At 61.4% G+C, this 27,762-nt stretch overlaps 2 protein-coding genes across 3 annotated transcripts; one reads left to right on the top strand and one right to left on the bottom strand.

The window, feature by feature from the left end:
* The first annotated feature begins 1 nt into the window (after position 1).
* Positions 2–2,163, top strand: FREY1 (Frey regulator of sperm-oocyte fusion 1). Its single transcript, XM_049825396.1, has 4 exons — positions 2–649; positions 861–934; positions 1,057–1,266; positions 2,055–2,163. The coding sequence occupies exons 1-3, from the start codon at positions 582–584 to the stop codon at positions 1,191–1,193; spliced, it is 279 nt and encodes a 92-aa protein (XP_049681353.1). The 5' UTR covers positions 2–581; the 3' UTR covers positions 1,194–1,266; positions 2,055–2,163.
* Positions 1,526–24,574, bottom strand: MAPK8IP1 (mitogen-activated protein kinase 8 interacting protein 1). Of its 2 annotated transcripts, none has more exons than XM_049825389.1 (12): positions 24,468–24,574; positions 17,217–17,322; positions 10,958–11,191; positions 7,671–7,752; positions 6,559–7,434; positions 5,846–5,921; positions 5,224–5,396; positions 4,840–4,949; positions 4,571–4,690; positions 3,492–3,562; positions 3,031–3,129; positions 1,526–2,576 (listed from the first exon to the last, which is right to left on the bottom strand). In XM_049825389.1, the coding sequence occupies exons 1-12, from the start codon at positions 24,551–24,553 to the stop codon at positions 2,504–2,506; spliced, it is 2,106 nt and encodes a 701-aa protein (XP_049681346.1). In that variant the 5' UTR covers positions 24,554–24,574; the 3' UTR covers positions 1,526–2,503. The 2 variants fall into 2 exon arrangements, with proteins under 2 accessions (XP_049681346.1, XP_049681347.1); XM_049825390.1 differs by lacking the exon at positions 24,468–24,574 and adding an exon at positions 19,355–19,542.
* Between the last annotated feature and the right edge of the window lie 3,188 nt (positions 24,575–27,762).

Here is a 27,762-nt window from a genome sequence, read left to right as displayed (position 1 = left end):
CTCAGGTGGATGACAGGAGTGTTCTTACCTGAACCATCCTTGAGGGACTCTGGGGCTGCAGGAGTCACAGCCTTCTTGCCTCAGCACCTGAAATATGGGATGTAGCCCCATGCACGCCCCCCCTAATGGGCCACCGCAGTTGGGGACCGCAGGGCTTTGGCAGCGTGGGGGGTCTGTGTTACCGCCTCAGGTCACAGCAATGCCCTGTAACGCAGCGTGGAAGAGCCCCGAGGTAGAGACTGTGCTCTCTTTGTTTGAAGACTGCGAAGTCTGGAAAGTGTTGGGGGAGGGTACTGAGATGAAGGGGTTTGCTTTTAGAGGGGTTGAGAGGGAGGCAAAGGGGGGTGGTGAGGGACAGGGAAACAGACCTGGAGCAATGGCTGCATGGGAAGGATGTGCAGGGAGGGCTGTGACCAGCTGGCAGGACCAAGCAGCCTAGGACCAGAAAGCTTACGTACTGGGAAGAGATAGGCAGCAGCACCCGGGCAGGAGCCTGTCCCCTGCCCACCCCAGTTGGTGTCCAGGGGCTACTGGTGTGGCTCTTCTGTGACCTCGCTGCGGAGCCGACATCAGTGCGCATCATGCAGTGCTGGCTCCTGCTGCTCACCCTGCTGCTGGGGGCTGCCCTCCCGCGGCCCTTGAGTCAGAGGTGACGGTGCTTCCCTCCTCCTCCTCCTCCTCCTCCTCACCCTGGTACCTGCAGAGGTGCTGCAGGGCTCCTGGCCCGGGTGTGGGCTGGCACTTGTGGCAACAAGCCCTGGAGAACTGGCCAGGCTGGGTGAAGACAAGAGGCACGTGGGAGCTCTTGGGCGAGCGCTGTAGGGTCTTGGCTCACTCCTGCCCCTGGTTTTCCTCCGCAGCGCCAGCTACTTTGTTCCTGAGGACTTCTCTGCTCCCCTGGAGCTTCCGCAGCAGCACTTTGGCCTGGTGGATGGTACAGTGCTCTCCTCACCCCTCTAAAACCCCTTTCCATGAACTCACCTCTCCAGGTAGGCAGTTATCCCCGGTCCTGTGAGCAGCCCAGGGCTGAGCCCAGCCTCTCCACTCTACCTGCAGATTATGGCATCAAACCCAAGCAGCCTCGCTTCAGGACCTGGGCAGCCCGGGAGCGGCCAGCAGCACTGCGCAGAGCTGGCAAAAGCAAGCGCGATGAGCTTGATTTACTGGAGTACTACTACGATGCCCGCCTGTGAACCAGCGTGCCCCTGTGTCCACCACAGCCTGGTCTTGGGGACCCCCCGCCTACCCCCACGGCTGCAGGACAGTGTAGGTATGGGGTGTAGGAATGGGGGGGCGGGGGGGTTAATGGTAAGCGAGCCCTGCTTTGGGGGGGGACTGGAGCAGATGACATCCAGAGGTTCCCTTCTGATCATCATATGATGATCTCTGGCCTCCAGGAATTGCAACCAGGGCTCTCGGACCAAACCTGAGAAGCTCCAGCTCCTCTTGGGGGGGGTCCCAAGGGAAAGAACCAGCCAGGGCCCAAACCCGCTGTGGTGGGACACAAACAGCACAGCAGCCCTGCTCCATGAACCATCATATTTAATAGTTGTTGCCATCACAGCAGATCCAGCTGAAGCACAGAGACCGCTGGCTGCAGGGACCAGGAGAGCTCTTCTACCTCCCCGGTGCTTCGCACGGCTCCCTGCAGGCTTAGCCCTTCCCTGCCCCACTTCTTCTGGCAGGCACCCAGTGCTGCAGAGGGGCTGAGCCCCACTGCTCTGGGGTGGCCCAGCTCTGCCACTGCCTCTGCCACCTGCAGCTGGGGGGGGGAGAGGGGGAAAGGGGCAGAGAAAGGCTTCCCTCCCAAGGTGTAGTTACTGCAGGGAGGTATTGGGGGGATTTTTCTCTTTCCCTGGGGCACAGATACAAGAGGGTAGGGACAGGCACAGGGGGCAGAGGCAGGGCTGAGCTGTCTCAGCTCATCCTGGCCCCGGCAGAGGAGATACTGGGGCTCTCTCTGTCATCCCTGCCCAGCAGCCTTGTCCCCAGAGCCTGGCAGGGAGGCAATGCCTGCCCAGGACAAGCCAGCACGTGGGTCTCGTTTGCTGTAGCTGCTGTGTCTTCATACTGCGAGAGTCCGACTCTGCCACTGCGTTAAAAGTCACCCCCAGAAGGATGTGACGGGAAGCTGGGCCATGGTCACAAGGAGGAGATGCTGTCACCCCAGCCTGAAGCAGGGAAGGGCCCAAGCACGCCGCTGCCCCCCCCCCCCCCTCCGCCGCTCACAGGCAGGGCACCCAGCGGGTGCTTCTCCAATAGAATAAACTAAGCGTATTTGTACAATGAACACAATTTGTCCAGCCCTCCCCCCTCCCGTCCCCCCCCAGCCCGAGGAAGGGGAGTCATGAAAAGAGGCGGCGCTCCGTGCCCTGGGGAGCCCTGCCCCGGGCCCCCCCCCCCCCCCTCCTCCTCCAGGCTCAAAGCAGCTCTTGTCCATGCACGACACGGGGAAGGGGCGAGACTGCAGCCCTGGCTGTGCAGGAGGTGCCTGTGCCAGCCCCTACTCCAGATAGATGTCCTCCGTGGGGCACGTGTACTCCACATACTCCTTGTAGAATTGCTGAAAAGCCCTCCTGCAACACAGCACCGGGCAAAGCTGAGCAGCGAGGCATTTACAAAGCCCCTCTTGCCCTTGCTCCCTACCCTGTGGCCAGTTTGACCCTCCCGGCCCCCCCCCCCCCCCCCCCCCCCCCAGCCCCTTGCCTCTCCTGCGTTAGCACCCAGAGCTACCATCAGAGCTGCAGGGTCTCCATCCTGCTTCTGATCCCCTGCACAGCGCATGACTTTCAGCCATCTGCCTGCAAAGCCTTGCGCTGGGACTTGTTCCAGTGCTGTCAGGAATATGCTGCCCGTACCCCCGTCAGCCCTGGCTCTCGCTCCAAGCCTCTCAGTTGAGGGAAGAGGCGCCAGCCTGGGGCCAGGTCCAAGCCCCACACGTACGGGGAGATGGCAGGATTCGGCCTGCCTGCCTCATTCCTCCTGCCCTTCGGGAGCGAGCGCCTCGCTCCCCGCTCAGCCAGGACTCACCCTACGGACTCCGCCAGTGGCTTCGTGGACTCCTCCGAGACAAAGACGTGACAGGCAAATCTGTGGTCAGCAGGGTGCTTGGTGATGAACCCAAAATATCTGAGGGCAGAGAGCGGGCAAGACTGGACCGGCAGACAAGCAGGCACAGGTACCTCAGCATCCCCGAGGTGTACCCACCCTTGAGCACAGGCGTTTGGGACCTGCACCCCCACAAAACCCAGTGACAGCCAGCTCCCACGGTCCATGCCCAGAGCTGGGATGTAACTGCCATCCAAAGGCTGCTCTTGCGTGAAACTGCAGGGCTGGGCTTACAGGGGAAGGGGAAGCCTTAGGACCGGGGCGCTGGGAAGCCTCCCCTTCCCCTCCCGACCCCAGGCTTGCTGCCCTCAGCAGTAAGGCAGTGAAGCCTCTGTGCCAAGCCGCTGGCATTGAGAGCAGCCCCGCGCTGCCCCACTACTTACTTGTTGTTCTTTGGATGGTATCCACAAAAGGAAATGTTCTTCAGCTGGAAAAAATGGCTACACTTGTTTACCTAGGGGACAGAGAGAGGACCCGTCAAGGCTTTCCTCCTCACCCAGGCCCGTGGGGCAGCTGGTGTCTGACCCCTGGAAATCTGCGCTTGGACTAAGCAGTAAAATAAACTGGAGCCTGATCCTGGGCTGCTCCCAGCAGCGGTTTCAGGATGGCCCCAAGCACCCGCCCACAGGCTACGCTTCCAGGCAGCCCTGCTGGCTCCCATCCCGCCTGCCTCTAGCTCCAGCAGCTCCTGCAGAGTTTCCCTGGAGGCCCTGTGTTAGGCTGTATGCGGGCTAGAATCAGCACACACAGCCCCTCTCCCTCACTAAAAAGGCTCTCGGAAATACCAGCAGATAGAAGGTGAATGGATAACTTTTAAGTCAGTCAGTCATTCAAGCCTGGGTGTTCAAAGGGTCCCAGCCAGAAACGAGAACACATTTATACAAGTTTAAAGAGCAACCAAGTTGATGGCATCCTGTAGATACAGGCAGGACTTGTAGAAACCCCAGCCCAGCTCCCCGCCACAGCATCCACAGCCATGAACTACTCCTACCCCCCCAGCTGTAGGGGAGGTTTCCCAACAGCTTGCTGCAAAGCCCTCGCTTGCCCCTGCCCAGCATCTCGCCGCGCTTTGCTAGGCTACTTATGCAGAACGCTAATCAGCAGCCTGCCATAGCCAGCTAAAGAGATTACAGGGCAGATCTGGAGGACACCACTCAAAATAGTAGCAGAAAGGTTTAGAAGCAGCTGACAGATTACTGGCACGGCTCAGCTTGCAGCATCCCAGCACAGCAACACGCTTGGCAGCTGCGAGGGCATCAGCCGGCCGTACGGGTACGGCCCAAAGCTGGGAGCCCGCGGGGCACGAGGGACCCCGAGGTGGGCCTACGACCCCACTGATGGTGTTTGTCACACCCTCAGACGTAGGGTGGAGACCCTCCATTTTCACACGCGAACATGACCTGTAGCACGGGGGGGGCACGAGCCGGGGAAGGGAGGAGATGAGCGGGGAGCGGGGCGCTACCTTGCTGTGCTCCTTGGAGTCGTCGGCTTTCACGGCAATCTTGACCCCACGCACGCTGATCTCCAGGACGCAGCTGGAGGGTGGGTTAAAGTGCACAGTGAGGCGGCGCGTGGTGGCAATCTGGAGGGGGGGGAAGACCGAGAGACAAAGCTCTGACGCTCGTGAGCAGTTATGGCGGTTCGTTCACCCTTTCCCTTCCCCACTGAGGCTCTGCCCTGCTCCCAGGAGCAGCAGGCGCTCCTGCTCCCGGGGATGGGGTGGGACACTACCTTCTGCATGGCCGCGCACAGCACGTCGTTGCCCTTGTGATAGGGAACCTGCACCGAGCCGAGGAACTTCACCCGAAACTGGTCCACCCAGTCACTGCTCTTGGCCAGAGCTGGAAGAGAGAGCACGCGGCAGGGATCGTCTCTGGTGACTGGGAACGTGGGCCGAGATCCACCTCCCTGTATTCCCAGCCCTGCACGTTTCCCGGCCCAGGGAAGTCTTCCCGCAGCACCGGGTACCAGCTCCCAGCATCGCACCAGAAGCTGCCGATGGCTCCCTGCCGGGTGCCCGGCTTGGTCCTCCCTCCATCCCCCTGCTCTGCTCAGGGGAGAGGAGGTGGACCCAAGACGGAGGACATCAGCAGGCTGCGCGCAGAGGCTTGGTACCTGTTACGTGGTCTGGGTCCTTGGTGACTTCGATAGCGTAGTAGGCAGGAAAAATGCCCCGGTCGCCCGTCCGCATGTTGTAGGCCTCGTACCAATAATCTTCTGCCTGCACCTCCACCAGCAAAGGATCGTCCACCTCCAGCTCCAGCTCATCCGCGTGGCGAGGCACAAACCTGGGCAGGGAGGCACTAGCACCTGGCCGGCCAGCAGCGCTGGTGGCCTTCTCACCGGTTCACTGCTGGGGCAGGGGGGTAACGCAAAACCCGCCGGCAGCGCCCTGGCGGGTGTAATTAGCCATGGGGACCCGAGATGCTGAATAACGCATCTCAGCGGGTTTAGGCTCAAAAGGCGGCAGCAACCTGGCACCTAAGACAAGGGTATCCCTACGGCACCACCCGTGCTTGTCCCCAGAGGTCCTGGCCGCCCTCGGAGGTCTTGCCCCTGCAGCAGCCTGGGCAGATGTTGCTCCTGGCGGGACACGAGCTACGGGCAGTGGTTTGGTCCCCAGGGCTTCCCAAAAGCTGGAAACACTGGGGTTTGGGCTGGCTCCACCGTGGTGGGAGGGCAGCACGGGCTTCGCCCCATGAGAGGCTGGGGACACCGCTCAGACCTGCGAGCTCACCTAAAGACGGCGCGGTGGGTCTGCTCCTGCTCCTCCCCGTTGATCATGCAGGAGAACAACCCGAAGGACTCGGCACCTGGGGACAAAGGCAGAGGGGGATATCTCAGCGTTGAGGGGTCAGCACCACAACCAAGGGATGGACATCGAGCCAACCAGGCTGCTGATGCTCCTGGGGAACATCTCGACCGAGACAAAGCCGCGCGGCGCCACACGGGAGAAGGGCACGGCTAGAGCTGCCGCGCCGGGGCCCGGTGGTCCCCGCTGGGACCACGAACTCCCTGTGCCACCCCAGGTGGCTGTGACAACCGGTGTCACCAGCACCGTGGGACGAGCCGCACCGCAGGAAGCCCTGCCTGCTGGGGCATGCCACCAACCCCAGTGCTCCTCTGGGCTCAGGGAGGAGGGGGACACTCCAGGAGGGATGCTGTCCCCCTGCGAGACCACCCAACCTTCCCCTCAGCGCAGCCATACCTTGGGCTAGCCAAAAAAGCAGCCCCGAAACACCTCCGGCCACCCCCACCCGCAGGTCGCAAGGCTTTTCCAAGCCCCCCCCAAAGCCACCAGGGATGGAGCCACAGGCTGCAGCAAGCAGCGCTGGGGCTGGTGGCTCTCCACCTCGCTGCGGGGGTCCCTGAGCGTGCCCTCAGCCTCGTACCAGGACGGGCAGGCAGCCACCAGCCCACCTCCCCCCCGCCCCAGCACCCAGCACTCACTGGAGGAGCGCGCCCGGCCGCTCATGAAGACGTTGAGGAACTTCTTGGAGAAGTGGATGTCCGCCTCGGGGGTGGAATCCTCGGAAAGGCAGACCGAGTCGCGCTTCAGGGCATCCTCCTCGTACTCCTCGCCGATGGCCGACTCGTAGGGCGAGGAGACGCAGTTGTCGTAGACGGTGGCCGAGTCGCTCTCGTCGCTGTAGCCCGAGTAGCACTGCTTGAGGCTGACCAGCTCCAGCTGCATGTTCTCGTCCACCACCAGCGTGTACTTGACCGAGTCGTAGGAGAGGGCGCTGGTGTCCGAACTCACCGAGGCTCTCTGAAGGTTGTGCCCCGGCCGGGAACCACCGCTCCCACCACCGCAGGAGGCCCTGGGCAGGTTCGTCTTGTCGGGGGAGGACATGTAGTCCAGCACCTCGTCCTCCTCGCTGATGGAGGGGTTGGTTTTCCCTGCCAGGGCCGAGTAGCCAGAGGTGTCGATGTCGGAGCTGATGGACATGCGGTTCTCACTGGACTGAGACAGGAACGGCTTGTCGGTCTCCAGGGGGTCCGAGTTCTTCTGGACAGGCGTCAGGTAGATCTCCTCCGTGGCCTCCAGCCTCACGTCCGTCTGGTAGCGGATGCGGTCCCGGTGGGCCTCGGGGCCCCTCGTCGTCACCACCACCACGCTGGCGCCGTGCGGTGGGGGTCGGCTGGTGGCCTGGTGCTTCTCGGGTGGCCGGGACGAGGCGACGCAGGCGGGTGCCATCTGGGTGGCCGCCGTGCGCCGGCACGGGCTCTCTGTGGATGTGCCCCGGTCTTTGGTGGAGGTTGTGCTGTTTTGGTGATTGACCTCATCACTCAGGCAAACGTGGTCGTGGGGAGGGGTCTGCTCACCTGGAGAGGGCAGAGAGCAGCGTTGACAACCCCGCAGAGGGGGATGCTCCCAGGTGGGGAAGGTGGCCGGGGATGCCACCAGACTCAAGCTGGACATGCCTCGCATCCATCTGGGGACGTTTTCCCCGGCCTCCTGCTCCGGCACCACTTGCCCCAAGCCCTGGGCAGGGGATTTACTCCTGAGAGCCACGAAAGGGTGCAAGGAGCTGCCCCTGGCCAACAGCCTGAGAACTCACCCGTTTTCAGAGGGGACGATGACCGGGACACCCGCTCCTGCCAACTGTGCTTTTTCCCCAGAGAGTTGTTATTCAGAGTGTCCTGAGGAGAACAACAAAGCCGCCTTGTAGCCCAAACAGTAAACAGCGCGTGGCACAGCAGCACCCATCCTTCCCCGGGCCCGCAGTGCCCCGCTCGGTTCCCCCCTCGCCTGGGCACGCGGTGCTCGGGGGACCCCCCCGTGCCAGCCCCACGTCTCGCCACGCCGCTGCTGTGAGATCTGGTGCGGCGGCCGAAGCAACGTGGGCAAAGAGCCAGCCCGGAGGCAGATGGCCTGGCCTGGAAGGATGTATTTGTCCACGCCAGGGAGACTTGGACACAGGACGGTCCCAAACCAAAAATTCAAGAGCTGAGCCTGCCTGGAGCCTGCCTAGGCTGGGCGGGCATGCTTTGCTGGCTCTACCCACCTTCAGACCACGCGAGGTTATTAAATGGGGGAAATCCCAAGGGCCAGGGGATGCGCTGCTGCCCAGCTGGGAGCCAGCGACCGGACAGACTAACACCTGCTACTAGAGTCGTCCATTTTGGGTGTATATAGGGGTACACGTATACACACGTATAGGTATGGATACGCATCTATACGCGCACGTGCGCACACGCGCGTAGTATACATAGTTCACTAGCAGACGTCAATCCTGATCAGCTGGAGAGGAGAGGCAGGGCTGGGCTGCCCGTGCTCGGGCGAGTTTCTGTGGGCGCCGTGCCCTGCCCGCCTTGCCCTGGGTGACCGGCTGTGTGTGTGCACATGCGTGTGTGCGCACACGCGTGTGTGCGCAGGGGAACGCGTGCTCAGCCTGTGAGACCCCGGACTGAAGGCCACCAGGTTCCCTCTAACGAGGACTCTCCTGCAGAAGGGGGACAAGCCCTCCCTGCCCACCTCAGCAGGACACGACATCCCACCTGCTGCAGCCCCAACCCTGGTCCCCATCCTCTGCTCCAGCCCCTCCTGCGGGGTACTGGCGGTTTCTCCCCCAGCTGCAGCAGTGACGTTTTCCACACCGTTAGTTTTTGCTCAAGTACTAAGCCCCGCTGGGACTCCCTGGATTTTCTCACGGCCTTATCGCCAGCCTACAGCTATTACCAGCAGCGCAAGAGGCTGCCCCACCTTTGCTTCGCTTCCTCACCAACACGAAGCAAGCCTTTGCCCTGGAAGTCCACCGAGTCGCACGCTGCTGAACCGCGGCCGCCAGATCCCTGCCTCCGCGCGGGGAGGGGAGAGACCCCTGCCACGGGGCTTCGGTGACCTCCCGGCACAGCCTCCGCGAGCCCCTCCTGTGCCAAGGCAAATAACAGCGCGTCCTCGCTTGCCTTTCCCAGGGACACGACGGGCCGGGACGCGGGCCAGGGGAGCTGCCGCAGCGACGGCCTCTGCGTGCAGAGTGCCACGGGGCCAGCACGCGAGCCAGACTGGCTGCCCGGACTGGGATGGGGGGCAGCAACCCAGCAAGCAGAACCCACCCATCCTGCAGGGCCAGGGCGCTCTGGGGTCTGCAATGCCCAGCCAGGGTGGAGGGGCATTCACAAGGTCTTAGAGGATGAACTTAGCCAGTCCCAGCAGCTGTTTCTTCCCAGCCTGGGAAGCTGAAAATGTTCCTCTCGCTGTCTCCAGACCCCCTGCCTGGGATGATGATCACAGAGAGCCCAGCAGCAACTGAGACCTCACCAAGCCAGCTCCTGGCCCCGCGAGAAGTAGCTGGAGCAGAGGGTGGGACGGTGCCCTGCCCACGCACACCCTGCCCAGCACGAGGGGTCCTCAATTTGGGCCATACCCGTGGCTCCCAGTGCAGCCCCACAGCCTCCAACATCCCCCTTGTGAGGGGACCATCAGCTCCCCCTCCCCGGCCCCCAGTCTATGCAACATCCCATCCCGCCCCCCAATCCCTCTCCACAAGCCTGCTCCCACCTCTAGACACCGATTGGGACCGGCTGCCTGGAAGGGGGGCCCTGCTGTCCCCCTGTCCCCCCAGCTGGATGTGGCTGCCATGTGCCACTTGCTCCTCGGGGTCCCCGCACAGGGTGGGACAAGGCTGCCACTGTCCCCTTGTCCATTATGCTCGTCGGGGCTCCCCCCCCCCCGCCTCCCCAGCCCTGCTGCCTTTGTCCCTGGTGCCAGCTGCCCCGCGGGCACCCATCCTGGCTCTGTGCCTTCCTCCTCCTCCTCCTCCTCCTCCTCCCACCCGTGGCCTCAGGCAGAGAGCTGGCATCAGCTGCTGGTGCTGGGCTGGTGACACCCAGCCCCGACTACTCCCCATCTGTCACCCACGGGGACACCTGCCTCTCGTTTCATGCTACTCGGCTGAACGTCACCGCGACGAAAATCCTCCTACTTGGCAGAAGGCACGGCTGAACGCAGGAGGGTGGCAAAAATAGCCTCTGCGCATCGCGCATCTCGCACGGCTTTGTGAAGTTTACGGGAGAGATGGGGCAAAGGGACTCCGGCCGCCGCTCAGAGGTGCTCGGTGGCACCGAAACGCCTCCCGCCCGGGGGGTGACAGCAACCCCATGGCTGCGTGGGGCAGGCTGTCTTGGGGGAAAACCATCCAAAACCTCGTACAAAACTTGAGCTCCAGCAAGACAACAGAACCCCCTCGTCCTCCCGGCCACCATCTTGGGTGTCACCGTTCTGCCTCTCAAATTTTGCACGGGGTGCCGACATTAATGCTTCTTCTGCCGGGCGCTCCGCTGCTCAGGAGCGGAGGCGGCCGAGTCCCTGCCACCAAGCACGGGGCACTCGGTGTCACCGTCCTGCCCCGGAGCTGGCGCTGCCCGGACCTGGGGCAGCTGGAACCCAGCCAGCTGTTGGCCAGCGGTACCAGGCTTGGGCTTGCCAGCCCCGTGGCTTGGTGGCTCCATCCCGTACGGTGTTCCGTATGCCGTCCCTCGTCTGCTCTCCATCCCCACGGGCTCTGCAGGGACACCGATGCCCCATCCCGGCCTATTCCCTCCCCACCTCGGCAGCAGGGATGAAGAAAAGACCCACCCGGCCCCTAACCCCCCCCCCCCATCCACCCCCACGGAGCGCAGTACCCGGGCAGGGGGGTGTACGGCCTGGGGGGACGCCCGGGTGTCCCCCCAGAGACCCCCGGGGGTGGGAGGGGGGGGGGGGGCGGCCGGCCCGCAGAGCATCTCTCCATCCCGAGACAAAAGCCCCCGGCGGTGGGAGCATCCCCCCCCCCCCCCCCCCTCCTCCTCCTCTTCCTCCTCTTCTTCCTCCACCCCCCCCCCCCCGCCCCGGTCCCGGCCTCACCTGGCTGCGAGGCACCTGCGGGAAGAGGTTGAGAGTTGTGGGTCGTTTCGGCCTGTAGACATCCGTGGTCCCGGCCGGGGGGTCTTTCTGCAGCGGTTCGGGGGCCGTTTGCTCCTCGGCCGGCGCGTCCCCCGCCGCGTCGATGAGGTCGAGCTGGAGCATCTCCGCCTGCAGCCGGCTGGCCTCCCCGCCGCCCGCCGCCCGGGCCCCGCCGCCCGGCCGGCTCACATGGCCCTGCCGGGATTAGCGGCCGCGATCAGGCCACCGGGAGGGACGGGCGGAGGGAGGGAAGAGGCAGGGCCGGCAGCCGCCGCGCCTCCCGCCGGGGCCGGGGGTCGGGGCCGCCGCCGGTTCAACCCCCCCCCACCCCCCCCCCCCGACCCACGGCGGCTCTCTTCCCTTTCAAGGGGCGAGGATGTTATTCCCGCGGGCGGGAAGCCCCGAGCCCCCCTCCCCGCCTGCCCCAGGAGGGCGAGGGGCAGCCGCCGTGTTTGCCCCGGGACGGGGGACGGGGGCTGTGGGTGCGAATAATCATCCCGTTCCCCGCCGAGGGCACGAAGGCGCACGGGCAGGCTTCGTCCCGATGTGGCAAGGACGGGATTTTTTAACGGGGAGGGAGGACAACCGTTCAGCGGAACTGCCTCCCCCAGGGATGCGGTAGAGTCCCCATCGCCGGGGGTTTTCAAGATGCGACCGGACAGGGTGCTAGATGGTCTCATCTAGGGTCCCTTTCCCACAAAAGGTTGGACCAGGGGATCTTCTGAGGTTGGGCTGCCCTATGATTCTTCCTCCGGAGGCGGACCGTGCTTTTTCTGGGTTCCTGTGCTGGCAACTGGGACTCCTTACAAGCACGCGACCGTTTCGGTTGGAGGTTTGGTCCGACTTGGGGCCTCACCCGTCACACCCAAATATCCTCACAGACGCGGGGAACCCGGCGCCGTGTTGGGTGCTGCGCTGCTGCTACTTCGTCTCTCTATGGGGTTGAAATTTCCACCGCACACCTCTGAGAGGAGTCAGGCTCCTTCTCCTCCGTAACACCCCTTAGGCAGCCGGGGACAGCAGCTACATCCCCCTTGGCCTCCTCCCCTTGAAGAAGCCTTTTCTCATACACCCTGCATTTGCACATATCGGGAAGCCGCGCAGAAGGGACCCCCCAACGAGCCGGTAGCCCAACACTAGCTCTCCAGTCACCCGCAGGTGGGGGCTGCAACCCTGGCTGGGGACAGTCCCCCCTCTTTCCCCTTGCGCCCTTCACCCTTGAAGCAGGGTGGCCACCGTGACCCGTGAGGGCTGTGAGGAGCTGATGCCCCATCGCTGAGCCACCGCACTCCTCGTGGCTGTGTCGCTGGGCAAAGAGGCACCGATGTCCCCCCACGGCTGCAGGTGTTTAAAGGTCAGCGCTTTCCTTCCCAAGCCCCCCTCCTTGCCGTAACCGAAGCTTGCGCATGCACAGGTTTGCTGCAGCCAGCAATAAAGGCTGCAACTTGGCATTAGCGAGTTGAATTCCCTGGGTTATCAGCTCTTTGTGGTGACTGGAAAGCTCATCGGCGGGCAGAGGTGGAAAAGGGCATTTTTTTTGCAGCTGCTGCTATCCATGTCTCCGGCTGCATGGAGGATGCCCCTTGAGCTGTGGGAGAAGAAACAACCCCTGCTGTGGGGGCCCAGCTCTGGCAGCCCCCCCAAGAGCTCTCGCTGCTACCAGCTCCTAAACTGTCCGACTAAAGCCAGCACAGACAGGGCTCTGCCTGCTGCAGGCACAGTACGAACCCTCTCACGGGGGCCATTTCACCCCCGTGTCCCTGCTGCAGCCCTGGCAGGTACCAGGTGAGCACCCGGAGGAGCACCGCCACCCAAACTCGTCCTCTTGAGGCTTTAAACATTTAACTCCCTTGTTTTTAGCATTAGCCTTCTTACAACAAGTTCTGTGTTTCTGCGGCACCGGATTTTAACAAGGAAATCGAGGTACAGGAACAGAACCGGGGGGAAATGCCAGCTAAATAGATGATACCTAGCCAAGGTAGGTGTATTTGTCTCAGCTGGTGGCGTTCAACCTAGACTGCTAATGGTGCTGCCTCAGTAATCCTGTAGCTGTAGCACTCCCTCAGAAAACTCACAGAGGAGGAAAAGTCCCAGAAGGATGCAGAAAAGCAAAACCCTACCTGTTCTGAAGAAAAGCACGCCCTAGGAGGGATGCACCAGACCAGGTTCAATAGCTAGGAGGAAACTACGGCCGCTGCAGGGACTTAGTAATGGCCTGTAGAGGGTCCATACCCTCTATGGTCGAGCAGGCAGAAGGCTCTTCCCTGCTCCCCCACCCCGGCAGCCTTCCCTGTCAAGCAGGGAAGCTAGGAAAAGCGTTTTATGAGCATGGGGAAGCAAGGGGGACTCGCCGAGCAGAGGCGACAGCTGTGTCCCCTCTCCCTACCACCCAGCTGCGACTGCTTTGCTCCTGGCTTCAAAGCGCCAGGAGAAGCCTCTCTGCTCCCAGCCTGGTGCAGCCGCAGCTGGCGACGGATCAGAGAGGCAGCTTCATGGGACGGCCTTTGAAAAGCCGCCTGGAGTAAGCAGCCACCTTGCTGCTGTATCCTTTGCTCCCAGCCCATGCAGCCGGCTCCCTGCCGGTCTCCAGATCAGCAGGTTGGCCGGCTCATGGCAGCTGCTTCTCCCTTTGCAGTGGGTCCCGCTGGCTTTCCGGGGGTGGCTGCCGCCAGCGGCACACTGGATCGGTGACAGTGAACGTCAAGAGGAAGCCTGGCATTTCCAGCAGTCTTATTATGCTGGAAAAACAAAGCGTTTTGGTTTTTTTCTCCACATATCTGTAACTTCATGGCTGGTTCAGGCCTTTTCGTGCAGACCATGAAGGCTCAGCACAGCCCTATATCGGCTCTTTTCCTTTGGGCACTCATTCTTGTGCTCTCAGGTGTTTCCAAGAAGGGTATTTATTTATTTTTTTTTTCTTTCTTTTTTCTTTTTTCCATTCTTGCATTAACCATTTTCTGCAGCTCCTGGAATACAGATAAGGCACCGAGCCTTTATTAACCACAGCCTGGCTGTTTGCGGGGATCCATCTTGCTGAAACCAGGGATCGTCACCCTGGATTTCCAAGCCACCAATCCGAGACCAAACCCAAAGCAAAGGCCTGGTGCTTCTGTTGCAACTGCCCCTCTCAACATGCCTGACCGCTGCCGTTTGCGAGGCGGGGGTGGCATCCCTCGCCCCCGTGGCCCCCGCTCCTCCCCGGCTGGCCTCCTGCCCTGCCGTTCAACAGCCCCAAAGGCAGCTCTGCTCCTCCGCTGAGCCCTCTCCTCAGCCCACCCCCCACTTCGCTCCCGGTTTTCATTCACCTGGGACTTCTTGCTGGAATTAAGGGTTTTTTCAGCCACGCTTGGGATTATTCCTCATTCTTAGTACATGGTCTCCCGTCCGTGAGGTGTGGTCCTCATCGGTGGATAGTTCCCTCTTGCACAAACATCAGTCTACGCCTCCTTGCAGTTTCTGTGTGTCTAAGCCACTATTTCTGGAAAGCTGCTAAAATAGCCCACGATGAAGTCATCTTTGTTTTTCCAGGGCCAAAAAAACCCCCCCAAACCCTACCTCTGTTTGGGTGTTGACCTCCGCACCGGCTGCCCGTTCCTGCCACGGGGTTTTGCCGCCGAGAGGCTCTGCCTGGGCCCCCTGCCTCGCCAAGGTCACCGGCCGTCCCTGTCTGCCAGCCGCTTTCCCAGCCCTCCGGCAGGGTTTGTCCCCTCGCTCCTTCCCGGTGCTTTCCTGCTCACCGCTGGTTTACTGTGCCTGCCCATCTCTCCGGAGACTCGCTGCTGGGTTGGGAAGCTCGGAGCGGCTGGATGTCCCCAGCCCCATGGCTGACCGTGCTCTCCAGAGCAAACATCTCTGTTTTTCCCCCTTGCCCATCGCTCTCTGCTCCGGTGTAATCCAGTGACCCGGCAGCTCACTCCCACCTCGCATCCCTCTGTCCATCACCGGGCTTTTGCCAGCCGCGGGGCGATCGGGGCCGACCGTTCATCCTACGTACGACGTGCGCTCTGCGGCATCGGCACCGGAGTTCATCACGGGCAGGGTGTCAGCACGGGGCCCCCCCCGGCCCTAGCCCCGGCGTCGGAGCGACTTGCCAAGCCAGCCATCCCCACGTGATGCAATTAGCTGGCTGATGCCGGCCGCGGGTCTGATTTGCTGGCCCCCGCCGCCGCACGCAGACCCGGCCAAGCCGCTCCCTCTGGGCCTGGCTGCTTCCATCAGGCTGATCCTGCAACCCCGCCGCCTCAAGCTCGCTCCGGATGACGGTCGGGTCACAAAGCTCCCTGGCTTTCTCGCCTTCGATGTTTGGGACTGAAAAGCCCCTCTCGTCGCCGTTGCCGTCACTGCTTTCGGTTCTGCTCCTCGGGCAATCCTTCATGTCCCGTATAAACCATTAGGACGTATTTTTAGCAGGCCTTTTTTCTAAGCACGGTAGTTTTCTTCCTTTGCTGTGTTTATGAATAGCTCATTGCTTCCCAGGGGCAGTGTCGCATTCCCCTTCCACTCCAGCAGACCCGTAGCGCACCCGGGCATTTGGGCAGAGCGGCTCTGAGCCGTCCCCAGGGAAGGCGTGGGGCTGGCTGCTGGAGCTCAAGCAAACCCTCTACCGAGGGTCAGGTCTCTGCATCGCAGCACAGGGATGCGGAAACCCCTCAGTAAACTGTTGTTTTAAATGGGCGAAACAGTCTATTTTTCCTCACCCTCAAGGAAGGGCTGCAGCAGTTGAGCTGCAAGTCCCCCCTCCTCCTTACCCTCCCTGCCAAACCTCAGCCAAGGGCTGGCAGTCCATAAAGAAAAAAGAAATCCTGGCCTAAGAGCCTGGTGGTGCCATCAGCAGCGCAGAACTGGGACAGCTAATGGGAAGCATCCAGCAATGCACCCGCAGCCCCTGCCTGCCTCACCTATTGCAGGCAGGAGGATCTTCCCGATGCCCTGCCCTTGCTGCGGCTCTGTCCTCATGGACATCCAGCATGAGGTTTGACTTTGGTTTTGCCTCCAGCGTTATCCCTCCTTCCTTCAGCATACACAGCCCCCGAGCCCAGGCTCTCCTTGTCCTTCCCCGGCCATAACATCCTGGAGCAGGAGGAGGCTATGGCTGGAGCAGAGATGTGGAACAGCAGCCCCATCTCCGGGAGAAGCTGAATTTCTGCTGGGAAGATGCCAAATTAGACCAGGGAGCACAGCAGGACACCTTCACCTCCCAAGGATGAGGTCTGCCTGTACCCTCCTGCCTGTAACGAGGGATTTCCAACACCACAAATTCACTTTCTAGTTTTAAATCTGTAACAAATTGTTCTGCCTTTCCCCTCCTTGCTGGGTCTTTATCAGTTTTGTGGAGGAAATAGTTCTCCTGAGGGACAAAATGATTCTCAAACCATTTGGTTGCTACTCCAGCATTTGCATCCCTCTAGTGCGAAACACAATGGCAAAATGCAGAATCCCTGCATATTTCCAAATCCAATGTAATTCTCAGTTTATTTCCACGTTTCTGCCCCCATGGCCTTCTTGGGCAGTTCAAATAGTGGTGTGAACCCTGTCGGGGTCTGCACAGGGTGCTTAAGGTGGATGGAGACCTGCCTGCATCTGCATAGGCTTCACAGCTCCCATTTTTATTTCGCCTGCTGGGGTCAGAGCCACCTCCTCCCTCCCTGTTTCACCAGCCTCCAGGTCTCTAGCCTCCTAAATTCCTGAGAGGCAGCTAGCAAGTTGGAAGGAATGCCTCAGGTGAGCAGAGCAGAGCTCTCACCGTGCCAGCCCAGCTGCACCTCCAAACCCAGGGATGCACGTGGGGGCAGGAGGCGCAGCCCGTGCGGGACCTTTGGTGCCACCTCGCTCGTGGCCTCGCTTCCCGAGGATGCTCCTCGGGTGCCAGAGGCTCTCTGGCCATCCCGCTCAAATGGGGGGGATGCCCCCAGTCACGCCCAAACCCTTAGGCTCATCCCCGAGAAACAAACTCAAATCCCTCCAGCACAGTGGGAACCAAAAGGCAGCGGCATCTCAAAAGATGCTTTTTTGTCCCCTGGGTTTGGCTGGCTCAAAAAGGGCCTGCGCTGTGCCGTGGGGAGGAGAGGGCACTGCCGACCTGAGGAGATTGGCGTCGTGGCAATGGACGCCTCGAGGAAGCATCGCTAGCCTGGGGACCTGGTGGTCCTGCGTGGGACCTGATGGTCCTGCCAGCCCCACCGGTGTACGCTCTGCCCGTCCTCATCCCCATCGCACTTACCCGGGTGGCCAGGCTCTCCTTGCAGTGCAGGCTGATTCCACACTCGTCGGTGATCTCGGAGAGGTCTTCATCCTCAAACTCCTCGAGGCTGATGTCGTGGGTGAGCCTGGAGGGAATGGAGATGGTGCGATCACCCACTGCGCTGGCGGTGGGCAGGAGGGTGCAGGGCAGCTTGCTGCCTGCGGGCAGGGAGTAGCACTGCCTGCCCCAGGACAGGCTCTCCCAGTCTTTACTGGGAAGAAAGACTGAGAAGGGGGCTCCTTCCAGAGGTGACGGGTCTGTCCCCACCAAATGGCTGGGCTTGCTATGGTGCGTGGCTGTGGGGAGGCAGGAGTGTGCCCCAAACCAGCCCCTGCCTGACTGAAAGCAGCATGGACGTGGAGGTTGGGGGAGCGTGGGACAGACAGCACAGCCAGCCCTGTCCCAGGACGTTCCGCTCCCACCATCCCAGGGAGGCTCTGGGGTTGTCCAAGCTGGGCACAGACACCCAACACGGCAAAGGCCGGGGCTACAGGGAAGGGAAGGGCTGGGGGTCCTGGTAAGGCACAACTGGAGGATGGACCTGCTGGGACAGGTGACCACGTCAAGCCCACAGACCTCGCAAGCACCGCAAACCTGCCGGCCGTGGCACCACCAACCCCCGAGCCGTGGCTGGGAGGGATGTCCCAGCCCAGGTGCCTGCAGTAAGAGAGGGCAGCGATTTCCCTCTGCGCCAAAATCACTCCCCGGGGTGACTGCGGGCATCCTCGTGACCATGGGTGCTGCCGAGCCTGCCTGCACGGCCTCAGGGGTCCCTTAGGGCTGTCAGCCCCACAGGCTCATTATACCTCTTCAAAAAGTTGACAGAGATATCCTTTTAGAGGCTGGAAACCTGCTGACGAGCAGGCTTCTCACGTGCTTGCTCGCATCCCCGGGGAGACGGCGAGACGCTCCTGGCTTCTGTGCATTAAAACATTTCTCCGTGGTGGTACCGCAATGCTCCTCTTGCTTATTCATTACCACCGGGGTAAATAAAAGAGCCCAGCTTGAAATTCCTCTGCCAACCAGCTCAGCCCCCTGAGTTTTGTCTGGAGCAGCCACGGGCACTGCTTCGCATGCCGCCGTTTCCATTTGCTCCCAGCTCCTCGCGCTGGGAGATGCTGGGGTGAAAGTACCACGCCGAGCTCATCGCCCCTCTCCGGCTTGGCCCTCACCGGCAGGGAAGGAAGGAGAAGGGTATTTTGTGACCTGCAGAGCTCCCACCCTCACTTTAAGCATCGCTTCCACACCTTGGGGCTCCCCCCGCCCCCGGCAGTGGCACCGAGCCAGTGCCATGGAGGGGTAACACCTCCCTTGTCCCAGCCCCCAGCGAGGGGGGAAGGAGCAGGAGAAACCCATGGGGGAAGCAGCATCTCCCCTCCGTGCTTCCAAGGACCCCACCAGTAGTGGTCTTCTGCAGTGGCGGTGGCCAGGAACGACTGTGCCCATGGGGGCAGCCCCCATGAGATGCATCGGGGCAGAGGGGAACAGGGACACAGCCTTCAGCACAGGGTGGGGTGTCCGGACCCCCCCGCTTCCCCCCCCAGTCCCCCACCTCACCCATCTGCTGCTGCTGCCTGCAGGAGGGAGACAAGGCAAAGCAGGAGGCTCATGATGAGCCTTCAAAGCACAAATCGATTTCTTCTCCGGTTACACGGGTGGGATATCATCAGTCGCTAATGCTGGGGGGCCTCCACCCGCCATGGCGTGGGAGCGCGGCGGGGTCCCGGCGAGAGGCACGACGTTGTTGGCGAGGGGCTGGCAGGGGGTCCCCAGCTCTGCAGAAGCACCTGGGGTGGGTGCCAGCGCTCCCCACTCCGCGGCGGGGGCAGACAGCCCTGCCCGTGCTTTCGGGGATGGGGAGATGCTGCGCAAGTGTCCAGCACCGGCCCTGCCTGCAGATGCTGGTGCGTGGCAGGATGCGGCCGGCCGCCTTTGCCGCTCTGGTGCCCTGCACAAGCCGGGAAAACTTTAGGCTCGACTGGGTGCCAAGTTTTTTCCTGTCCTGCGGCCGTCACTCGCGGAGAAGGGTGACGTGCCCAAGGGCAAGGGGCTGCCCCTCGTGCCCCCGCAAGCTCCCGGGACAGCCCCCCCTCCCCAAGGCCCGGCCGGTCCCCTACCATTTCTCCCACTGATCTTCCAGCCAGCTCTCCTCCTCGGTGCTTGACTCCATTTTCAAGGGCGGCTGCATTGAGGAGGACCCCCCCCTTCCCTGGGGGACACGCTCCCACCCCAAAAAAGACCCCCAGGCCCAGGGCGAGGAGGAGTGAGGGAGACGACGGCCGAGCCCCGGGCGCCCGCTGCCCCTCCGCCTGCCCCGTCGCAGTCTGTGGCTGCCGGCACTGCTCTGTCTCCTCACTGCGCAACCTGGGGAAGCTCATTAAAAATAGATGGAATCAGCTGTCCTGGAGGGGAAAAAAAAAAAAAAAAAAAAAAAAAAATAACCTCCCCAGCTGAGCCAGTGCCAAGTCCCTGCACTCTGCTGGGGATGCTGACTGCCTCTGCCTGCCAGCCAGCCAGCCCGGCTCCTGGTCCTTCTCCAGCACCCGCTCCCCAGCACCCGCAGCGGGCACAGAGGATCTGCTTACCCCGGCACGGACGCCCACGCCACCCAGCCTCCTCCTCCTCCTCCTGCCCTTGCAGCATTGTTGGCCGAGCCAGGGCCGAGGGGCTATGCCCCTCTCTGCCCCGCCAAAACGACGGGATCCCTTCCTGCGGGAGACAGGAGCATTCGTCCGGCTTCTCGCCAGGTAGAGCGGGGCCACTCGCCGACGCAAAGGCTGGAGCGTTTCCAGCACAGCGGGACCAGCGTCGCAGCCGGCCGCATTCCCCGAGCGAAGGGAAGCAAGTGGAGTGCCTTCGCCAAGGGGCAAGCCCAGCCGGCGCAGAGCGGCGCCAGGAGCGCTGCCCCTTCCCCGTCTGCCCTCACCTAACCCCCAACCCGGCTCCCACCTCAGGCAGGGCCGTTCCTGAGCTTCCCCAACCTCTAACCCCTGTTAAAAGTCAGAGAAATCCCCGGTGAGCTGCTCTGCCAGCTCCCACCCCTCTTCTGCTGCCAAAGGAAACAGGGGCTGCCAGGTGTTGCTGACAAACCTTTGGCATCGTGGCCTCAGAGAATCTGCCATCGCCCCCAAGCCTCTCCGACCCGCTTGCCACCCACCGGCATGCCGCAGCCTCTGAGCTTCTCACCCCGTCGGGACCCGGCTTCGCCCCCTGGCAGGATTAAGGTGGGTGATGTTCGCAGGAGTCCAGCTCACCGGGTGGCCTGGAGCACCCTGCTGAACTAACCTGTTGCTGGCTCTCGCCCCACTGGTGCCGTGCCACCGGCGAACGTCACTCGTGATCCTGTGTTCATCTTGCGTTCATTGTCTTTCAGCTCGCTGATAACGGTATCCAGGGCTCCATCTTCCCTATCAGCTTTGCCTGGAGGCACCTCGTCTGCTCGAAACCTCCTCGCTTAATGCGATGAATAAAGAAATCTCTATCTTGGTATTACTCCTGCCCTTTTCCCCTCTCACATGGATGCTCCAGGACTTTGTAGGAGATACAAGGAAGGCTCTCTGTTTTCCCCCCACTCCCTGTGCTGGGAACACCCCTGCCTTTCTCTCTTGCTTCTCAAAGAGGCTAAAAATACCAGCAAAATGAAACAGCTCTGACTCCTCTCAGCTCCGTCACTGGCAGTAAAAGTCTGAGCAGGACCTACACGGGTATTTCGGCCAACTTCCCTTGCCAACAGCAGCCACGGAGACACGGGTGCCACCTGGGTGCTGCTACAGGTGGGCACCGCGGCGTCGCGGGTACACGGGAGGTTGCTCCCCGGCTGTGAGAGTGGGCGAACCCTGTGTCTGCAGAGGTTACAGGTGCTCTCCTGAAGGACATGCCGAGGGGCACCCAGAGGCTGGCAGCCCTGCAAAATGCATGAGAACTGATAAACTTGGGACACCCGGGAACTGCGAGCGAGGGAGCACACGTGGGTGCGTGAGCGGAGGCAGCCGTTACCCACCCGTAGCAGGAGCAGCTTGATGACAGTCCTAATAACAGCCTTATAATCAAGGCTGGCTGCTGCGCCGTCCTCGACTCCATCCCCTGCCAGGGAAAAGGGGACTTACAGCATCGCGGCCCCAGCCCGCTGCCGCTGCGTGGGATTTCCCACGCAGAGACCTGGCGAGGGCAACACGGCATGATGGAGCTGGGGGGCTCCAACAAGCCCACCTGCCTGGGCCGTACTCCGATACTCTGCTCCCAGGCAGCGCTGTGTGGAACTCCTGTAACCAGCATCAATAGGGAGAATAGTACTGTCCTATATTTGGCTGGTCCTGGTTTTTTTTCTTCCATCACAAGAGCCACAGAGACTTATTTGAAAGGAGGAGAAGGCGCCTCTCTCTCTCTCTCCATCAGAAGAAGACAGCCCTTTTGCGTCCCTTCACAAGAAGACAGGTAGCCCCATTCCGACGCCCAGCTCGTTGCCTCCAAACAGGCTCTTCCAACAGCTCCAGATGAGCACAGCAGACACATAAACCAACTCATAGCACTAGGACTGATTTTTGCCTCAGCCTGAAGCTGCTTCTTTGAACTTCCCGAGGAGATGGAGGGCTCCCTTTCCCCCGAGACCTCCTGCCATCCCGAGGTGCTGGCAACAGCACAAGAAAGGGCTGTGATTTCCCACGGGGCTCCCCAAGGAGTGGGATAGTTCCCACTCTCTCCTGACCGATGCAAATAACTCCCTAAGGGTTTCCTTCCCTAGGAGCCTTCCTGCCCCAGCAGCTAGCTGGATGCTCTTTGCTTTTATTAGAGAAACCAGAAGGCGATAGAAGGGATCGGTCACCGAATCCCCCTCCCAGGTCCCAGCTACCTCAGAGCTGCACTCCTGGGGGCAGCGGGGCAGGCGGCATGGCGAGCGGCTGCACCCCAGTTGTGCCAGCCCTCCCTGCCCCTCTTATACTGGGCAGCGGGACCCCCAGCCCCAGAGAGCCCCTTACGGGAAAGCTTGGCGCGAAGCAACGGCAAAGCTTCTTGGCAGGGCAAGGAGCTGCAACAGGGTGTCCTGGAGAAAGATGCTAAGGAGCCCCAGTGGGGCACGGCACCCACGAGGGTTTGGGAGGCGTAAGGACGAAGGGGAGGCTGGATGAGAACTTTTTTATCGCTGTCTCCTAAAATGCTGCTGTTCTTGTTGTGGTGAGCAGCTGCCTCTGGAGGTCCTCCTGGCTAAAGGAGGGCTCACCTCACCGTCCTTCTCCTCCGACCTCTTCTCAGACAACGCCAAACCATCACCGGCAATGAGGACCTGCCAAACCACCATCCCCGGCCTCTTCAGAGCTTCAGACCCCGGCCCATCGGGCCGCTTGCTGGCCAGGACCAAGTCCTCTCTGAACTCAAGCCAACCGAACGCCTAACGCTTGTGCCAGCGTGTTACCGCTCGGGGAGCTGGAAGGGCAGGCGAACGTACCAGAGGGCAAGAAAAGCTGAAACACCTCGTCGTGCGGGCAGCAAGCTGGGACAGAGGACAGGGCTCACCCAGGACCACAGCTCGCAAACGTTTCGCAAGCAGGGGTCCCTCCTCGCACGCCGCTCCCCGCCACGACGTCGCCTTCGGTCTGCCAGAGCCTGCCCCAGGCTCGGGGACGTCACCGGCATCTCCTTCCACCTCAAGGCTCATCGCCCGAGCTCGACGCCTGGGGAAGAACTCGTGCCCCTGCCTCCACCGCCCAGCTTTCCGCCCGGCTGCACGGCCTCCCCCACAGAGGTCGGTTCTCCCCCGGGGCAGGCTGCCAGCGTGCTGGGCTCCCTTTCCGAAGGTCTGAGGCGCGGCAAAAAGCAGCACCTCGTTCTCCCTCCCGGGGCATCGCTGTTTGCCGGCGAGCGGGAGGGTGCCCAAGGGGACAACCGCTGCATCCAGGACGGCCCTGGGTGGCGAGCTCGACCCTCTCACGGGCCCAGAGCTGCTCGGCGGCTCACCCTCCGGCCCCCGGCTCAGTGGCCAAGCCCTTTCTCCATGGTGGACGTTTCCAGAGGCAGCATTTAATTGCTCGATTTGCAGGGTTTACCCAGCCATGTTGCAACAGCTCCCAGCAGCTCTCGCAGGCAGTGCTGCAATAGGAGGCGGCTGCCGAAGCCCCGGAGCCACCCGGCAAAGGGGTTCCAGAAGCAGAGGAGCCCTTCGGGGGTAAATTGCCGAAACGTCACCATAGCTCGACAGCACCTGCCTGCTTCCTCGCAGGGACCCGCTGGCCCCCCAAGCCTCAGGGGCTGGGGCCTGCCAGCGGTAGACACGAGCTTAGCCACGGCCCCGAGTATGGACCAGCCCCTCCTTTCCCTCTCCAAAATCTCACCGCGCAAAGCAGCCCGTACCGATCCCCCCTTCTCAGCCAGCACCCCCGCAGCACCCCTGGGTGCCAGAGGCAAGCAGAAAGCAATGGCTGACGACGGCACGGCCGCCAGAAGCAGCGAGCCTCCCCCGGATGGCAAGCGAACGACGCCAGGCACCGCACCCACGGGCCACGGCAGAGCTCCCTTACCCACCCAGAGCATCCCTGGCCCAGAGGTGCCCTCGGGAGACATCGGAGGCTCCGAAGGCATCGGAAGTCCCCGTGAGCAGCCTCCGTTGGGGTTTTGGAAGAGAGACAGCCCCCCCGCATCCCATAATCGATGGGAGCGCTTTGGTATTGCCGAGAGGATCAATTCTGGCACTCTCCCACCGTCTCACTCGGGGTTCCTGTTTCACAGGGGTGGGAGGGAAGCGGGAGCACCTGGGATTTCTAGGAAAGGGCTAGAAAAAAGGCTTTCCTGGGGGTGGGGAAAGAGATGAAGCTTTTTTTTTTGGTAAGGAAAAGGTGTTTGAAGAGAAGACAGGTAAGGGGGCTGGGGGGGGGGGGTGATGGGGGACATGAGGCCAAGCAGGTGGGAGCTGCACTGGTAGATGGGGTGAGGGCCAACATGGGCTGGGGGGGGGGGGCTGAAGCAACATATGGGGTGGGCGGGCCGAGCAGTGATGGGGGGGGGGGGCTGGAGTGATGTACGCGGTGGGGGGGTTCAGCGGTGCCGGGGTGGGGGGCAGAAGGGATGTGTGGGGTGCGGGGGGGGGGGTACAGAAGGGGTGAGCGGGGAGGAGGCGGGGGCCCGGCGCGGCGGTGTGGGGCGGGGGGGGGGCTGCAGAAGATGTGGATCGTTGCCCGGAGCGGGGGGGGGCTGGGGCAGCCCTGCGGGGGTCCAGGGGTTGGGGGGGGCGGCCGGTACCTGAAATTGGGGGGCGAGGCGAGGTGCAGCCCCAAGAAGGGGGAGGAGGCGGGCGGGGATGCGGCTCCTTTCTCTCGCTCCGCCATTCTGTGGCTCTCTCCATGCAGGCGGAGGGCGGGCGGGAGGGAGGGAGGCAGGGAAGGAGGCAGGGAAGGAGGGATGGAGGGAGGGGGATGCTGGCGGTGCCGGCGGGGAGGGACATACCTGCCGCCGGGGAGGGAGGGGGGAAGAAGAAGAGGCCCCGGGGGTTCCTTCCCGCGGCCCCCGGCGGCAGCTGCAGGACAGATGTGGCCACAGCTGGAGGCGACACCCCGCACCCCGTCCCCAGCCGCACCGCCCGAGCCCTGGGAAACGCCGACCCCGGCGGGGCAGATGTGCCCACAGCTGGACCGACCCCCCCCCCCCCCCCCCCCGCAGCTGGAGGCAGAGCTTCCCCCCCCGGGCAGATGTGCCGCAGGTGGTGGCAGCAGCCCCGGAGCCTGGGGTGGTTGTGGGGGCCCCCAGGCCCGGAGCCGGCTGGCAGAGGGGCTGGACACACAGGGCCACTGGCAAGGAAGGGTCTCGTCCCCAGTGGGGACGCGGCTGGAGGCGGCAGGAGCAGCAGCTAAAGCCAGGCTGGGCTTTCCCACCCATGGCAGGTTTGCAGCGCCCGGCTGGCAACAGGTCTGGCAGCCTCAGCACAAAGCCTGCCCTTATTGAAGCTGGCCAGGGCTGCAAGCGCAGCAAGGGGAATTAAAAAAAGCGGCTTATACACACGTTCCACAGACACAAGGGAGAAAACCCCCACATCTCCAGGTTGCAGGTTTCTCCCCAGAAGGGGCAGACCCACTCTTGCATCTGGCTGTGTCCCAGGGAGCATCTGATCTTGGGCGAATGCTCTTTGCTGCTACCCTTCCCCACCAGCCCAAGCAGCAGGTTTCTCTCCCCTGCCTCTTCTCCCCACGCTTTGCAGGCTCTCTCAGAAAACCATGCAGATTGTGCTGTGCACAGAAGTAGACAACATCAGTGTTTTTAGGTCCCAAGTCCTCTTCGGTACCTGAACAGGAGAACTTTTCCTATTCCCTGCATGGCCACTGCGCTCCCAGTTACTGTCTGTGAGGGTCGTGGACTGGGTGGGTGGCACTGCTTTAGCAGCTCAAACTTTAAAGATACAGCCCATCCCATCCATATTTCTCAAACCATGGAGCTGACTGCCATTGAGGCGATGGTATTAGTTCTTGGACCAGACCCAGGACGTCAGCTGTTCCTCCAGAGAAGAGCAAGCAGAGCCCTCCAAGGCACACAGCCCTGCTCTCTCCCGGGAGCTTTGGTCTCCTGCCAGACAAACTGGAAAGAGATGTTACTCCTGGGCCAGCATGGAAACAAGCACACCCCCACAGGGTCACCACATGCAGGTATCCCCAGGGCAGCCTCCTGAGGGGGGCTGGGTGTCCCCCTCACAGTTTGGATGCACAGACCAAGCTGTCTTACATGCACGACTCAAAAGACTCGGCAGCATTCATTCAGGGACTGGGGGAGCTTTGACACAGCTCCATCTCAAAGCATGAACCCCATCTACCAAAACACGATCCTTCTGCAGCATGGCTGTCGTTTGGCCTCTGACTTGGGGCAGAAGGTAAGGCTGCCTCCTCCTCCTGCACCCAGATCATCACTAGCACATCCCATCTTCTGCTGGGATGCCAAGCACCAAGAGCTCCCCCCCAGTCTGGTCATCAAGCCTTTCATCCCAGCCCTGGCTCAGGCTGGCCTGGCAGAAGACTTATTTTGGCCTTTCTGGCTGCGCTAGTGCCAGTCACATCTATCTCCTTATATGCACGGTAGAGCCCGTGGCCTCTGGGAGAGTGCACGTACAGCTCCTGTAAAATAGAGACAACGCTTCTGCCCTAGCCGGTGTCTCTGCACACAAGGCACCTGCTGTCTTTCTTGTCTCTTTCAATTGTCCAGTTGACCATCAGGTCCACTTCAGAACAACTGTTCTCAGCCTTAAGTTAAACCTGAGGAAAGGTCATGTGCTGAGAGAGGTTTTCCAGCTTCTCTCCCCCAGCTGAACCACCTGATCTCCCCCCAGATGCAGCTGTGATACCAGATTAGCACTCTACTCTCTTACCATAGCCATCCTGCTCACTGCTCCAGTTTCCCTTCTGCCCCAATGGCCAGAGCTCTAGCTCCTATCTCTTCATATCCAGGCATTTTCTACTTTCAAACCTCTCAGCCAGCCCCTCCTGAAGCTGCTCTAGCTCCTTTGTGCAGACAGAAGGGGGGGGGGGGGAGAAGGAGGAAATTTCCCCAACCACCAGCACATGGAGCAGGCCATCACTCTTCAAAACCTGCCTTTTGTGTCTCAAAGTTGCTGAAAAACTTCAACTGCAAATTTTAAAAGTTCATAGATACAAAATATTTTAAAATTGTGTCTTGGCTTTGGCGGATTGAATCACTTCGCTGGTATTCAGACTGGCACTTTCTGAACATACCCAACGGAGACTAAGGCTCTAGAACTGCTGTTCTGGATCAGCCCCATTGCCGACCCTGTATGAGAAACTGCATGGCTAGTTGCACTTTCTGAAGTCTTGCTGGTTACTAAGAAAGTAACGTTCTTCATGTAATTCTCCAAGGGGGGGGGGGGGGGGGGGGAGTTCCAGTAACTGGGTCTACACAGGAGCAACAAGGAGGATGGCATAATGCACAAGCAGAACTTTACACCAACTGCACCCTAGCTAGTTACTAGACTGCTAAGCCACAGTGTATTTAGTATCAGCTCATGACTTAGCTGAAGAACTGCGAGAAAAGGCTCAATCACTGACAGGAGACCCACGTTGAACAATGCTCATGGTGTTCATAGCTCTGTAGTACTTCTCTGCTCAGTACCCACCCTCTCAGTTGAAAGGAGCCTCCACACCAGCCTGGGGAACATCCCAAAAGCCACTACTCTCACAGCATTAAAAGCCAACTGCTCCCTCTTCCCAAGCAAAGAGCTCACCCTATGCCTGCTTTGGGGGTGCCTGTTATCAGGTCAGATATTGCCCGCGAGACACAGAAAACGGTCGTTATTCCAAGAAATGGAAATCCCTGAACCGGCACCCATGTCATGCTGCTTTCTTTATCTCAGCCTCCAGCAATCCTCTGCTCCTTCCTGAAACAAAGATGGTATCTTCACTAATGGGTATTGATGGCTTTTTCTTTCCCCATGACCTGGTCAAGCCTTTTTGAACTCATTAACAGGTTTCTTGCAGGAAGTTTTTCCCTTACCTTTGGCTGGCCTTGTGTTTCGGTGTGCCCTTCCCAGTTCTGCTACCCA

Source organism: Accipiter gentilis, chromosome 22, assembly GCF_929443795.1.
Source record: "Accipiter gentilis chromosome 22, bAccGen1.1, whole genome shotgun sequence".
Classification (NCBI taxonomy): Eukaryota; Metazoa; Chordata; class Aves; order Accipitriformes; family Accipitridae; genus Astur; species Astur gentilis.
This window is presented reverse-complemented; position numbering and strand designations above follow the sequence as displayed.

What these genes read in the sequence shown, in the direction of transcription:
- FREY1 (XM_049825396.1), top strand. Translation starts at nt 582, where the DNA reads ATGCAGTGCTGGCTCCTGCTGCTCACCCTGCTGCTGGGGGCTGCCCTC. An exon ending in CCGCGGCCCTTGAGTCAGAG is followed by an intron (nt 650 to 860) that starts GTGACGGTGCTT and finishes TTTCCTCCGCAG; the next exon opens with CGCCAGCTACTTTGTTCCTG. An exon ending in GCACTTTGGCCTGGTGGATG is followed by an intron (nt 935 to 1,056) that starts GTACAGTGCTCT and finishes CTCTACCTGCAG; the next exon opens with ATTATGGCATCAAACCCAAG.
- MAPK8IP1 (XM_049825389.1), bottom strand. Translation starts at nt 24,553, where the DNA reads ATGGCGGAGCGAGAGAAAGGAGCCGCATCCCCGCCCGCCTCCTCCCCC. An exon ending in ATCGTCCCCTCTGAAAACGG is followed by an intron (nt 7,435 to 7,670) that starts GTGAGTTCTCAG and finishes TGCCCTCTCCAG; the next exon opens with GTGAGCAGACCCCTCCCCAC. An exon ending in GGACCCAGACCACGTAACAG is followed by an intron (nt 4,950 to 5,223) that starts GTACCAAGCCTC and finishes TCTCTCTTCCAG; the next exon opens with CTCTGGCCAAGAGCAGTGAC.